Raw genomic sequence first — 14,533 nt, 5'->3', positions numbered from 1 at the left:
CCATCGCACTGGGAATGTAGAAAGAATGTACAAGCAAGGAGGAAAAGACAACACAGATGAATTTCTACTAAAACTGGGTTTGAAAGTGATCTGACTGAGAAAATATGTTAAAAGTTGAAGACTGTATCCTAAACGTCAGAACCTGTTTACTTCAAGGCAGAAACGAATCGGACATACAAAACAATTTCCCCCAAATTTGATTTAAAATGAAAAGAAAGTGAGCAGCGATTCATTTGTAAAGCACTGTCAAAGTTGCCAGGATCAAATATATATACACACTGCAGCTATGTGAACCCTAAATGCTCTAATTAAAAAGCACATAAAGCAAGACAAAAAAAGCGGTGTCAACACAACCACATTTAAACACAGGCAGCACGGATGCAGCCGAGACCTCCATACAACCCTGGGCATCCCTGGCAAATCCTCGAACCCTGTTGTGACATATGCAACCAGGATAGCAGGTCAGCGTACAACTCCAGAACCCTACCTTGGATTTTCTTCTCTCTTGGTTCTGAACTGCCAGCCGCCTCTGTATGTGAGAAACAAAATCAAACAAACAAACAAACAGGCAACCAACAATCAGGAGAGGGAAGTGGGGGGAGACAGATGGAGAAAAAGGTGTCACTAGAGTTGAAAAATCAATAACAGCAATCAGGTATTATAAACATTGGGGAGGACTCCTCCTGCCCTTGCTCCCCCAAAACTTTTGACCATTTAGCTTTTCTCCTTCCCTCCTTACAGAAGCTTATGTGCTTAGTCGCTCTGTTGTGTCTGACCCTTTGTGACCCCATGGACTGTAGCCCACCAGGCTCCTCTGTGCATGCGATGCTCCAGGCAAGAACACTGGAGTGGGTTGCCATTTCCTTCTCCAGGGGATCTTCCCGAACCGAGGACTGAACCTGGGTCTCTTGCATCTCCTGCACTGACAGGCAGGTTCGTTACTGTCTGGGCCACCTGGGAAGCCCCGCAGAAGCTTACTGGGGAGAGCAAGGGCTGGCCTTGAGGTCATCTGGCCATGATGCCAGTATCTGCCTTTGCACATTTATGAAATAAAAACAGTTAACACTTTTGTAGTTTGGGTCAAAGAAAATCAATACAGGTTATTTGCAAGTCCAGTTTGTTTTCCATCTACCAACTCTCCTTCTCTCATAAATCCTGACCACTTAGCCATATCACTTTTTGAGTACTCTCAATCACCCCCAAACTGCCCCTGCCTCTCCCAGGGCATTCTCGCTCTCTTTCTGGCTGGGAATTCTAAGCTTTTCTGCTAATAAGAATTGATGCTTAGCCTGCGCAAGAAGGTCAACAGAGCTCATGTCTTTGATATTTCTTGGTCTGTCATGAGCTGGCCCTTCCTCTTTTCATGGAATACAAATCCATTTTTAAAACTCAGCTAGTATAAAGCTACCTCAGGAGAAGCCCTCCACTAACTCCTTGAGGTGGTCTAGAAATTAATATGGAGAAACTGTAGGCAAACTAAGTCATTAAATATGTTCTTTGGCCATACACACACACACACACACACACACACACACATATGTATTATTTCAAAGGGCATTTTGACCACAATGTACTGTTTAATCAGAAAAACAGAACTAATAAATGGGAAAAGAGAAGATGTGTTTTATGAATTTTCTATTCATTTTACTTGGGACTCCCAGGTGACTCAGTGATAAAGAATCCGCCTGCCAATGCAGGGGGGAGATGTGGGGTCAATCTCTGGGCCAGGAAGATGCCCTGGAGGAGGAAATGGCAACCCACTCCAGTATTCTCGCCTGGAGGATCCCACGGACAGAGGAACCTGGGGGCTCTGGTCAATGGGGTCGCAAAGAATTGGATGCAACTGAGCCTACATACACACGTTCATTTCACTGGTCAAACTCTTTACAGGTAAAAAGACAAACAAACAAACCTTCAGAGGTATCTTCAAAATGAAAGAAAGGGGTGCACACAGCGGTATGACAAATGGGATTTCTCCAGGCTCACCTGTAATTCCAGTTTCTCCTCCTCGTCCAGACTCTCAGATTTAATCACACCGTTCTCCGGAGTGGCCGTCTCCTGCTCAGGCCCACCTTCCTCCACTATGGTCTGACTCAGGTCTCCTGGCTCAGACATTCTCCCAGATGCAAATTAAAATCACAAGGTTTGACACCCTATAAGGTGAAGACATCAGAAAGTAAAGTCAGTGCAGGGTGAAGTCTTGACCATTATGGTTGAGATACTGGATTCTTCCCTTTGTTCTCAAAATCAAACGAGCAACTCCAGCCTCCCTGCCAATTGCACACACAGAGAATAAAACAAGACCAAAAAAAAAAAAAAAAAACAAGACCAAATCGAGTACCCCAGACAAACACCAAGAGGCAGATTTGGTCAGTCAATCCACGACCCTAGACACACACACACGCACTTGCTCCTATCAATACACCTTGCTGTCAGGGTGGATCAGTACATCTTAAACTGAGACACCCAAGTCCCACACACCTCCCGGTCCCTATGCTCCACTCCAAAGTGGAAGCAGAAGAAAAAGAGAGTATTTCCCCAACTCTTCCTCCGCTTCCGAGTTGGGAGGTGGTACCTGTTCTGCAGCATCTAAGATGACTCACAAATGATTTGCAAGTTTCAACCACAGACGTACCTTCCTGGGTCTAAGGAATTCAGTACACGCTACCAGAGGAGAAATCAACGTAAGGGGTAATAATTCAGAACACATGTAGGATCCCGAGTTGGCAAGAAACCGTCAGGGACTTCAGACTTCAAATTGACAGAGACATTATTAAAAGCAGAAGCTCTCCCCCCAGTCCGTCAGTGACTGGTGCTGTGGAGATCCTTCAGAAGCAAGTCTCAGGCAGGGAGCTCCAATGAAGTTATCACAACTGAACTCCAATGCTCCAGGCTCATAAGAGATGACTACATAGATGCTAGAAATGACTTTTCAAAGTATAAACCTGTTATTAGTATTTTTTTTCTCCCTACCTCCATAAAGCCCCTGACACTTCCCCTTCTGCTGTGCTGTCAAATGAGGCTCATAAACAGTTCAGCATTTACTTCCTCCTCAGTTTTTTTTTTAAGACAGAAAAAAGGAGAAAAAGGAAGCAAAGGAAAACAAAAGAGGAAGGAAAGAAGGAAATTAAAAAAGGACAGAAAGACCTTGGAGCCTAGAAAGTCACTTCTTTCATAAAAATTCCCAAGTAATGACTGTTCTGTTCCCAGTTATTACTATGGTAATTATTAATGGACATATCAGTGTCTTGATATGTCTCTCTGGGAGTGTTTAATTACCATATACTAATTCAGTAACTTTATTTCCAAGTGGACATAGAAAGCATGAGAAAAATCTAATAACACAGTAATTTCTGTTGCAAATATGCTAAGACCTACCATGACAGGACAGATGGTATCTAATGATATTGTTTTAAAAAAACACAGGCTCACTTGGCAAAGGATTGTGGGAATGGAAAAGGAAAAGTTTTCATCAGGGATGATGGCTGGAGTCTGCGAGGGCCAGTGAGCAAGGCTCTTGAGGAGGTTTGAGGATATTCCCTTCAGTGTATCTGACAGATCTCTCATATTTCAGTGACATGGGGGAGAGATGCAGTTAACCAAATAAAAAGTTTTGTTTCCCAAAGCAAACAGTTTGTTTCTCAATATACTGAGTCGGGGGAGGAGACAGGACTTCTGTTGCCCTAACTTTTTTCCTGGAGCGTTTCAATCAAACACAGATCGTGACCAGATTTTTTTAAAAAAACGAAATGCACAAATTGAGCTCTAATTTTACAAACTCCGAGCCAGCTGAATCCCTTATACAGATGCTGTCTGTTTGGGTGGCCTTTTAGGAACTGTTCCATGCAAACATGCACATTTACAGACTGAAGAAAACATAGAGATGAAGGGACAGCCATCCGATGACAGCTCTTTACCTTTCGTGCAGGAGTCCGGCTGCCGGCCTTGGTGACTTACGAGCGGCTTCTGTCCTTCTTCGCTGGGAAAATCCACACGTGGGATCAGAGACAACGGGAGTCCCATGTCCCCACTAACAGTTCAAAACGCCCATCTCCATGTGATTCCCTTACACGGTCTGACACATCGTCCACCTGAAAAAAGACGAAAAGTCAACAGTAACGATAATGGCAATAATCATGGTAGGGGCAAAGGACTAAACAAACAAGACTGGGTTCCTAACACTGATGACCGGCCTCCAGCAAACCACGTTCACAGCTTGATCCACTCCACCTGTCCCAAGCTGCCTGCTTCTTCTCTAATGAAGGCTCCAGCCGGCTGTTCAAGTCAGAACGGCACCCACGCAACGAGCTAAAATTAACAATTGCATTATGCGCCGAAGATTACTCACTTCAATTTTAACCTTTTTTAGTGAAATCTCGCACTTTATATTAAAAAAAAAAAAAAAAAAACAAGCTTGTGTGTTTGCCTCCATGACAATCCAGATCACCTATGAGCAAAAAAGTCTTGCCTCCTTTTTTTAACCCCAGTCTTTGTCTTAATTATAGATCAATATAATCTTCCGAGTACTGTTGTTTTTTTTTTTTTTTGGTGACTCTTTTCTTTAGGTAAGCTATCCTAAGAAAGCACATTGAACGATTTTTGACTTAATGAGGCATTAGCTGTAAAAGTGAAAAAAAAAAAAAAAAGAAAGAAAACAGAAAACTTTCATAATGGTATTATTGAGAGAGCTCTTTTTTTTCCTCCACTGACAGTTCAGCAAGAATTCCTAATATTCTCGGTGCTGGGTGAACACCATCTATCCGTCCCCCGCCCTCCCCATGAGGACTGCCACCACCAGCTGGGTATTCTGTTTGACAGCGAAGCAATCCTGCCAGAGGGATTCAACAGACTTGCAAACTTTTGAACCTGTTGAAAACAATCCCTGCTATAACGTGCACTTTCCTTTTCCCGAAACTCCTCCAGGAGCAGCGGCGAAGACAGCCTCAATGCAAACAGAGACGGATTCCTAATAACATTTGCCCAACCCAAGCTGCAACTCGACCCTGGCGCACATCTGCTGAATACAACAGCCTGCACACGTGTTCCGCCCCAGACCCGACTTTGAAAACACCCAGTGCATCTCAGTTATTTACTCTGAAGTTTAGAAACTCTCCCTGCCTCCCCCTCGCTCCCCCTCCCAAGCCGCCAGGAGCACAGCTGGCTCCTCATCAGATTTTACTGCAGCTTGATGAACAGCCTATTGGGTTCTGACTCCATTTGTTATGTGAGAGGAAAACAACTGCTGAAAATTCAATCATTTCTACAGTCAACCCTTTCCAGCTTGATTGACGCCTTTATTAAAATGGATAATTTGGCTGTAAAAAGTGTTTCTTTTGTTGTTAAAAATTATATAACTATTTTTTTAAGGATATATTGGCAAAGGAAATAAGTTAGGAATGAAATGCATTGGTCATCGACGGTAATTTTGATTTTTCAACTTTGACCAGTTTTGCATCATGAACACTTTGACATTAAATAGAAGTCAACATGCCTTAAAATTAGGATCTATTTAAGCAACCGGCCATGTATCTAATATGTCTTAAAATAGAGGCACCTGTGATGGATGGATTTACCAAATGCTTTCTGGCTTCTGTTTTCCTTTTGTCAAAGAGAATGAAGTTATCAAGGATCACTGCAGCCCTCCTGTCTCCTTTCTCTGATGCTCCTACTTGCACGGTGGGGTTAATCCGGCCTGTGAAGTGCTCGTGCGGTTTTCAGATCTAAGCCTTAGATGCCTTATTCCAGCCCCAGTAGGTGGATGCAAGATATAATTCTTTCCATGAAGAAAGAACAAACTGATATTCACGTAACCATCTCAGAGGGTGAAACAGCCTGGATATATAGTGTGTGCGTAATTACCAGGACACGTTTGGAAATAGCACTGGGCTCTAAAGCCAGCGAGGTATTATTCTTGCATTCCTGAATCATAAAGTCATCATCCACCCTAGATAAAAGGGAGTATGGGCATATGGGAACGAGCAGAGAGGAACATATGGATCACAAATATTTTTGTAACTGATTAAAATTGTTCTCTTTGCTAAGAAAGTGTTGCCAGGAAATCAACCCTAGTCCAGCTTTCTGTTCCCCTAACTAACCCGACTTCCTCTGTCATTTAATCTTCACTTGTTCCGATTTCTCCCATTTACACAGAGAGGCAAAACCATGTCTAACAAATATATTTTATCCAACATTTGGTTAATGGATATTCTGGCCAAGTGTCAAGTGTTATGTGGTTGTGGGACAGGGGAGGGAGAAAAAGGGAAGACACTCAACAAATGCACAAAATAAAAGTTACTGCAGTTCTTTCAGTTACAAGATTTTAACTATAGTTTAGGAGGTGATATTGAGCAAAGGTAGGCAATGAACAAGCTATAGGAAATTGATCAATGACACTAACAGCTATTTACAATGAGGACAATAATGACCATTTCACATTCTGTTCATGTTGTTTCTTATTTTTTTGGCTGACTTTAGAGTTGCAAATAGTAGCAGCTGGGTTTGTGGGGATGAGAAAGAGATGGAGAGAGAAGTACAATGTAAAAGACCAAATATTCTGTCTTTCATCATCACCAACAAAAATAGGTGTGTCCTAATCGTCCGTCTATGTGTGTGTGCGTGTTACATATATTAATCGCTGGGCTTTTGGGTGGAGAAATAAAGTTTGAGGTTTGATTCCAATTCTGGCAGTGATTTATTTCTCAGAGGATATCTAAAATGGGACATCAAATTCTATTTGCAAGCTGGGAGAGCCACTTTATTAGTCACTTTTGTCACAATCCTTCTACTCAAAATCAGCAGAGGATGACTCATCCCAAACCACTATAGGTCCTTTATGATGAAACAACATAATCAAGATTTACTTACGAGAACAATTGAGATGGTTCTCAGTTCTACACCGTTCCTTCTTTTTTTAGCTGGTCGCAGTTCTGCAAAAGTAAGCTGCTGGTGAACTGTGATATTAGTCATCTGTCAATTGGCTGCATAAGGTATTTAAACGCTGCAACCCCTTAGCAACCAAAGACACATCCTAGTCTTAAAGCAGTTATTCTGTTAAAGTTTAAAAAAAAATAGTTTGAAGGTGTAAGATTAAGTTTAAAGACTTAGAGAGACAGAAAAGTAATTGAAATGTAATCCTTTCAGAAATGAGAGCCACCATGGCATCATGGCAGGGACAGAAGGTTCAGATTAATACCTTGGGTGAGCCTGAACAGTTCCCCAGGTAACAGAAAGATGTCAATGAGAAAATTTCTCCTAAGTTTACTTTCCCAAAGAAAATGTTCTCCTTCAATATACATGTATAAGAAACACTCAACCAGGAGTTCTATCCTTTCATTAAACTCTTTTTGGTTGACTCCATGCACAAGCATTCTGTAAGATTCCTAAACCACCCATGCAAATGCCAAAATAACCAGACAACTGTTTTGGAGGAAGAACCTAGGAGGAGATTTAAGAAGAGGAATTTTCATACTAGAGATTTAAGGGTAGAATTATTTTACATGAATATTTTTATTTCAACTTGGATAGCTAGGCAGTTTATAAATATATAGTAACTCATAAGAAGAACAGCACTTTTTCTTTCTCATTACAGCAAACTGGACACAAACATAGCCTTCGTCAACGTTTACAAGGCTTCCAATAATGGAGATAACTGATGTCAAAGCTGTGGACATAAGAACAGTACCACGATAATCACAAGTGCCTTTAAACATAAGAGGGGTCAGATCTCAATAAAAACTGTCCAAGGAAAAAAACCAATGTTTCAATTCTTCACTTTCCTAAAAAGTGTTCACGGAACCTCTACCAAGTGCAAGGATGTGCTAATACAATCTTAAAAGGAAAAATCTTTTTTTTTTCCCCCAAAAGAATATAATAAAAGGCAAATAATTCTAATGGATCCACATGAAAAATTTTAAACAATTTTATCTTCATCATCCTCTTTTTGATTAGTCATCAACTGGAAGATAAAGATGTCTTCTGTTTTTAAAAATTCTTAAATGTTTTCTCAGTGTATTTCAAAAGAAAAAAGGCATAAATTTGGGAGAAGGAAATAATGTACTGGGTCCCATAATAAATATTTGGATATCCCCACAGAGTGAACTAGTTGATCAAAGTAATAAAGCAAAATGTAGCAGAGACTGACATAAGATTTTACATTTGGGTTCAAAAAAATAGTTGGATAATTTTGAATTTTTAGTTTAGACAAGAGAAGACTTAGGGAGGACAAAATAGCTGTTTTCTTATACTATTTTAAAACATTCAGAGAACAAGGAATTGGTCTTACTTGGTATTGCTACAAAAGTTAGCACTAGGGGAAAAAAAAAAAACCCCACAACCTAGCTTTTTAAACACAGAACTACCATATGACCCAGTAATTCAACACCTAGATGGATATCCAAAAAAAAAACAAAAAACAAAAAACAAACCCAGAAAGCAAGGACTAGAACACCAATGTTCATAGTAGCATTATTCACAATGGTTGAAAGGTATCCATCAGTGAATGAATGGATAAACACAATGTGGTATACAGATGATGAAATAGTCTTCTGTCTTAAAAGGGAATGAAATTGACCCATGTTACAATATGGATGGACTTTGAATATATTATTCTTAGTAAAATGGGTCAGACACGAAGAATAAATGTGGTGTGATTCTGCTTACACAAGGTACCTAGAATAGGCAAATTCATGGAGACAGAAAATAGAGTACAGACTACCCGGAGCTGGAGGTAAGGAAGGAAAGAGTTACTGTTTAATCGGGACAGAGCTTTTGTTGGGGATGATGGAGAAGTTGTGAGTATAGATGTGATGGTTTCACTGTTTAATGCCACTGAATTGTACACGTAGCAACAGCTAAAATGATAAAATATTATGTATATGTCACAAGGAAAGAACTTAAAAAACTCTTTTCTTCTAGAATATGATTTAAAAGGAAACAAATCAATATACATACAAACAGACCAAAGGCAGAAAATGACAGTACAACAGAGGAAGTGGCCTTCTACTTTACAAAACTGCTTCTGGTGTATTGATAACACTGATACATGTAAAGACAAGTGTGATGGATGTAACCTGCCTCGGTTTGTGCTGATTCAAATAGGTACCCAATAACTGGGACCATCCTGCTCCTCCTCATGGTCACCTTAGCAGTCGTGTCTTTGGCAAGACAAGCTTTGTTATTTAACCATCCAATGTGGATGCTGCAGGGATAAAGGTGAGGATGTGATGATGTTCAGACTCTTCCACTGCATCTCTACTAGAATCAAGGTGTGTTTGGCCAATGTGTCTTCATCCGCAAAAGGTAACAGAAACTACTTCTAACTGCAAGACAACCCTGGGTGCATCTTACTGCAATACAAACATCCACTTTCAATCATCTAGATGAGGGAGCTGGAGGCAGCTGCTCTGTCACATCACTGACTCAGTATTTTGCATACTTTTTTTAAAAAATTGCAGGTAAGGAGAGTTTTCTGACCAAAATAAATAGCACAGAGCACAAGGCCAGTGGCCCTGCTGCCATGTGAGACTGAGAAAGCATTGAGGTTCACTCCAGTTTGACTGCGTGACCCCTGGGACCACTCCCAGGATTTTAAAACAGTCTCAGATTTTCATAAGCCATGCAGGGTAATCACCACCTTATGTTTCCTACCTCAATCTGTTAATTGTCTAGGCATGACTTATCTATATACAAGGTGGTGTCACCAACCTCCAGTCATGTGCAAACTTAAAGAAAATGTGCGAGTACTCAGAGAACCACAGCCTTGCCAAGAACCTTGAAATCAGTCAGTCTAGCTGATACTAAATCCAGCGTCTTGGAGAAGATCCATAACCAGACAGTGGCAGAGCTGGGTCAAAAACACTGTCATTTAGACTGAGGATCAGAGCTCCTTTTAAAACCACATGTTCCTATACTGACTGGGCCTTTATTAGAAATATAGATGGAAAAAAAAAAAAAAAAAAAGAAATACAGACGAGTTGCATCTAATCTGTTCCATTAATTTCCAGGGTATTCCAAGAGACACCCACACATTTCTTCCCCTGAACCACTATCTTCCTCCACTAGCCTGAGGCAGCATAGACTGCAGAGAGCCTGCATGAATAGTCTGCCTGATAAGGATACGTGTCTTTCTTGATTTTATCACTAACATCTTATGGACACATGAACCTCTAGACATCATGCTTGGTCTGGTTCTTTGAAACCCCCGAAAGCCTATAAGCCACATTCATCAGAATGACCTCAAGTTACATGCTTACCATCTGCCCAGTTTCCTCCTTCACTTCTACAGCTCATGGTACCTTCTTTTAGAGGCCATACAGGAATCATATGCCTGCAAGATTCCCAGATAAAGTGTGCTCACATTTTTAAAAATGTGGAACAATGTATTTGAATCTACTGGGACCAGAACACATGTAATATTTAGAAATGAATGTCTTCCTAATCTTTAAGCAAAGAACTGGAATCTTAGACTTGAGAAGTTGTTTTTTCTTCTGAGTGTAACTAAAGCAAATTTTCTGGGAATGTAAGTAACACCGCTGGGATCTTACCGCTAACAATGCCATGTAACTCTGGTTTCTTAATAGATCTTCCAGGAATTCTACCACATTACACACTTATCCTAAACATTTCCCTCAATATCACTACCCCATAATCTCCTGAGACAGACAAAACCATTTTAGGGAAGGGAAAGGGGATGATCAATTGATACTTTTGCTTGAATGTTATTAATAATCTCACAGATGTTAGAACTTCTGTATTCTCAATTTAGTTCAATAAGGTATTTTAAAATGTCCTCTTTTGGTGGATCTGGATGCCAAGGATATAATTCATTATTTATGTCCATTTATGTATACTGCGGGCTTCGTAGGTGGTGAAGTGGTACAGAATTCGCTTGCCAATATAAGAGATGCAGGTTTGATCCCTGGGTCAGGAAGAGCCCCTGGAGAAGGATCTCCAATACTGGAGTGGCCACCCACTCCAGTATTCTTGTCTGGAGAATTCCACAGAGGAGCCTGGTGGGCTGCAGTCCATAGGGTTGCAAAGAGTTGGATGTGACTAAACACACACACATGTATACTGGAGACACTTTGTTAATGGGACAAGGATATATCATGAAATGCATATTTTCAACTGTGGCTGAAAGAATTCAGTTATAAAAATTCATCATGAAGAGGAAAAGCCCTTCAAAAAAAGGGTAGGGATAAATACTAATTTTATTCAGCACATCTGACTGAACACTTTTGTCTTTTATTTCTATAAGAAGTGGAAGTAGAATCTGTCATTTCAAAAACAATGAAACTTAACAAATGTGACGTAGTTATAGGTGCCAGAATGTGAGCTGTTTGGGCTATTAAAATCTTTCTTGCAGAAAAGAAGAAAAGAATACACACTTAGGGAAAATGAGAAAAAGCAAAAATAAATGGATAAATTATTATTACTCAGATTTTTGAAATGGTGATAAGGTTCGTGTTCTGTCCATTTATAAGTTGGGAAAAATAAGGCGCTTTCATGGCCACAACGTCTTTATTTTCCCTTACGTCATTGGATACTGTTTGGTGCCACAGCCTGTGAAAATTTCAAGCCTTAAGGTTGCTTTTTCAGAACCATTACTAGCTAATACCATCAGTACATCTAATCAAAAGCAATCAACGGAGAAGTTTAAATTACCCACCCATGACCTCAGCTCTGCCTCCGCCCACCCCCGCACAATGGCAGAAGAATGGAAAGATTTTCCACGGGAGCAAAGGAATTAAAGGATGCTTCATCTCAAATAAAAAGCTAAAAGGTGGGCCTGAAAGCCAATGAGTGGAGGAAGTGACTTCTACACCCATGAGGCAGGGAGAAAGGCAGGAGAGAGGTTTACTAGAAACGGATATCTGCTGCTGCCATCTCAAGAAGAGCAGGGGGAATTTCAGGAACAACAGAGTTTTAATTCTCTTGGGTGAATCTGGGCTACAAATTGAGTGTTATTATACTGATAGCAAATGGCAACTCACTGCAGGATTCCTGCCTGGAAAACCCCATGGACAGAGGAGCCTGGCAGGCTACAGTTCATGGGGTCACCAAGAGACAGACAGGACTTAGCAATTAAACCACCACCACATACCTACAGAAAGCTCTTTTCACAAGATCCAACAATCACACCATTAAATGCTTTTATTATTTACCTCCACATGGGTGATTCTGGAAGGTTTTCCATAGATGATTAGACTTTATCCTCGTGTCAACTGCACTATTCATTGCTAGCCTCCAGTGAGTAAGACAATTGCTTGCCTACTCACCCTGTCTCTTTAGTGAGAGGGCAGCTGGCTATTGGCTCCATCCATCACTGAAATCCCCAGGTCTTAGAATCTCAGATGAGTCACTCTTTGACAAGGCTCAATGTTCTAACCAAGTAGTAAGAGTCATTCTCCCCCTACTATTACATAAACTACACAATGACTGAGATTTCTGCCTGGCTAGTCTACTGCTATACTGACCCCAGGGCTGAGAATAGCGCCTCAAACAGAGTAGGACTTGCTGACTCAGTGAATGAAAAAGGGCTCCAAGTTCTACCTGAATTCTGATCAGTGATGGCTGGGTCACTGTTTTTCTGCTTCCTCCATCTAAAAAAGCCAGGACACGCAACCACTCAGAGACCTATTAACCAGTGCGCAAGGTTAAAGGAAAACACTCAACAGTTGCTAAAAGGGCAAAACCATGGCATGCTTTCAGATGGGTGATTCTCAAGAGGGCTTTGGTCTGACCGAGCTCTGTATGTCTGTGATAATGGGCCAGGCCATTCGGAGACAGCACCTGCCTTTGGGGGACCTTTTGGATTGGAAGCTAGAAAAAGGAAAGAGATGGTGCCTGTCCCAGGGGAGCTACCCACCCGACGAGAGAGTTCAGCAGACAGAGGGATTTGAGGGCAAAGCCATCCCATCCAGATGACTATGGCATACAACACAAACAATACACTGTAGCCCGCCAGGGTCATAAGAGGTGGACATGGCTTAGTGATTAAACAACATACATAACCGAGATAACTAACAAGAACCTACTGTGTACATAGCACAGGGAACTCTACTCAAAACTCTGTAATGGCCTCCTTGGGAAAATAATCTAAGAAAGAGTAGACATGTGTGCAACTGAATCACTTTGCTGTATATCTGAAACTAACACAACATTGCAGATCAACTATATGCCAAAAAAAAAAAAAAAAAAGATAAAAGGAAAATGTGGAACCCCTGACCTGAAGATTCACACGCAGGTGAGTTTTTTCAGGGCCTTGACACTATGAGTTTTCCTGAGCAAGTGACTGCATCCATTAGATATATGATTTATCACAATTAAACTGGACAGACAGTTCGGCCTTGCTCACATTTCCAGAGTGAAAACAGAGAAGTAGTGTCTCATTCCTTTGAAACTCTGCTTTTTTGGTTGTTACACTGAGTTTCTTCCATGGACTCTCATCCAGGGCTCACTTCATCAGGGCCCCCACCGCTGTATCAGGCCTCTCAGATGACATACCCCCCACCCCCCATAGGTGCCATGGTGCTCAGCCCACAAAGAGAAGGATAATATACCTACATTCTCCTGGCCAGCTCTGCTCCATCTTGAATTGTAGGGACCTTTTTCCCTCTTTTGTTTTTCCTCTTTCTCTATGTTGCCCAGTACAGTGGGACAGAAAATTACATACGATGCCCCTGCAAACTCAGCCATGAAAACTAAAAAGCCACTGTACTGAGGTCAACGACCACGCTAAAGAAGGTAAGTGTTCAATAAATGATTCCTTTGATCCTCGGACTTCCTGGGAGCAGATGCACTTGGAATGCAGGATACATGAGTTCACTTGACATCAGCATGTTTCTGGTACTGGCTAGCAACACGGTGTTGGGATTTTTCCTCACTGCAGTGAAATCTCTAGAAAGACCATTTAAACTGTAGATGTGGGAGAGTAAACAACAACAAAACCATCATGGGGTGCTCAGGAATGCAAGGGAGGAAAAGAGCCTGCATGAGAGACCTCAAGCGCTGTTTTTTAAAATTCTCTGTACTTTAAAAATATCTAATACCTTTGGAAAATTTTACGAAACTATGAGCTGCTGTAAGCTCTGTGAAATTAGAGCCTGCCAGAGTTAACCTGTGACGGTGGGAAAAAGGCAGGTTACTAGAGTGTTCTATGTTAGGGAGCTGGTAGGAATTACTTATGAAACTCAGGAGATACTTTCAACCTAGGTGATGAGAGATGCTGGGCTGAGGTCCCAGGGCTGAAGGGTATGACAGGGTTACGCTGTGCGTGAGGATTCCTCAAGCCTTCCTAATGGTGAAGTTGAAGATCTGGGGTCATTCTATTCATGGGGTCTACGATGCTTAAGTTAAGGGTCAACAGGGGGCTATTAGCTTTGTACATGTGTCAAATGATTAGAACAAAACAGTCTTGAAGCATACTTGAGCTGCAGAGACTTTCAATAAAATGTCCAGGTTGTGAGCCTGGGGAAAATTACACAGTGGGGAAAAGATCACAACTTTCTTTACTTGTAATGATTCTTGGAGGGAA

The 14,533-nt window shown here is 41.2% G+C and overlaps 1 protein-coding gene across 15 annotated transcripts in view; it reads right to left on the bottom strand.

Annotated features, from left to right (window-relative positions):
- The window catches only part of ARPP21 (cAMP regulated phosphoprotein 21), a 158,016-nt gene that overhangs the window by 109,536 nt on the left and 33,947 nt on the right, over positions 1-14,533 (bottom strand). For 14 of the 15 annotated variants that reach the window (XM_065932953.1, XM_065932960.1, XM_065932964.1 and 11 more), the window contains exons 2-4: positions 3,918-4,091; positions 1,987-2,153; positions 488-529 (exon numbers count right to left, since the gene is read on the bottom strand). In XM_065932953.1, the coding sequence (XP_065789025.1) occupies positions 488-529; positions 1,987-2,115 (171 nt within the window). In that variant the 5' untranslated portion in view covers positions 2,116-2,153; positions 3,918-4,091. Of the gene's footprint in view, positions 1-487; positions 530-1,986; positions 2,154-3,917; positions 4,092-4,180; positions 4,223-14,533 lie in introns of those variants that run through there. The other variant, XM_065932954.1, reaches the window with a different exon arrangement.

The sequence above is a fragment of the Muntiacus reevesi genome, chromosome 4 (assembly GCF_963930625.1).
Source record: "Muntiacus reevesi chromosome 4, mMunRee1.1, whole genome shotgun sequence".
Classification (NCBI taxonomy): domain Eukaryota; kingdom Metazoa; phylum Chordata; class Mammalia; order Artiodactyla; family Cervidae; genus Muntiacus; species Muntiacus reevesi.
This window is presented reverse-complemented; position numbering and strand designations above follow the sequence as displayed.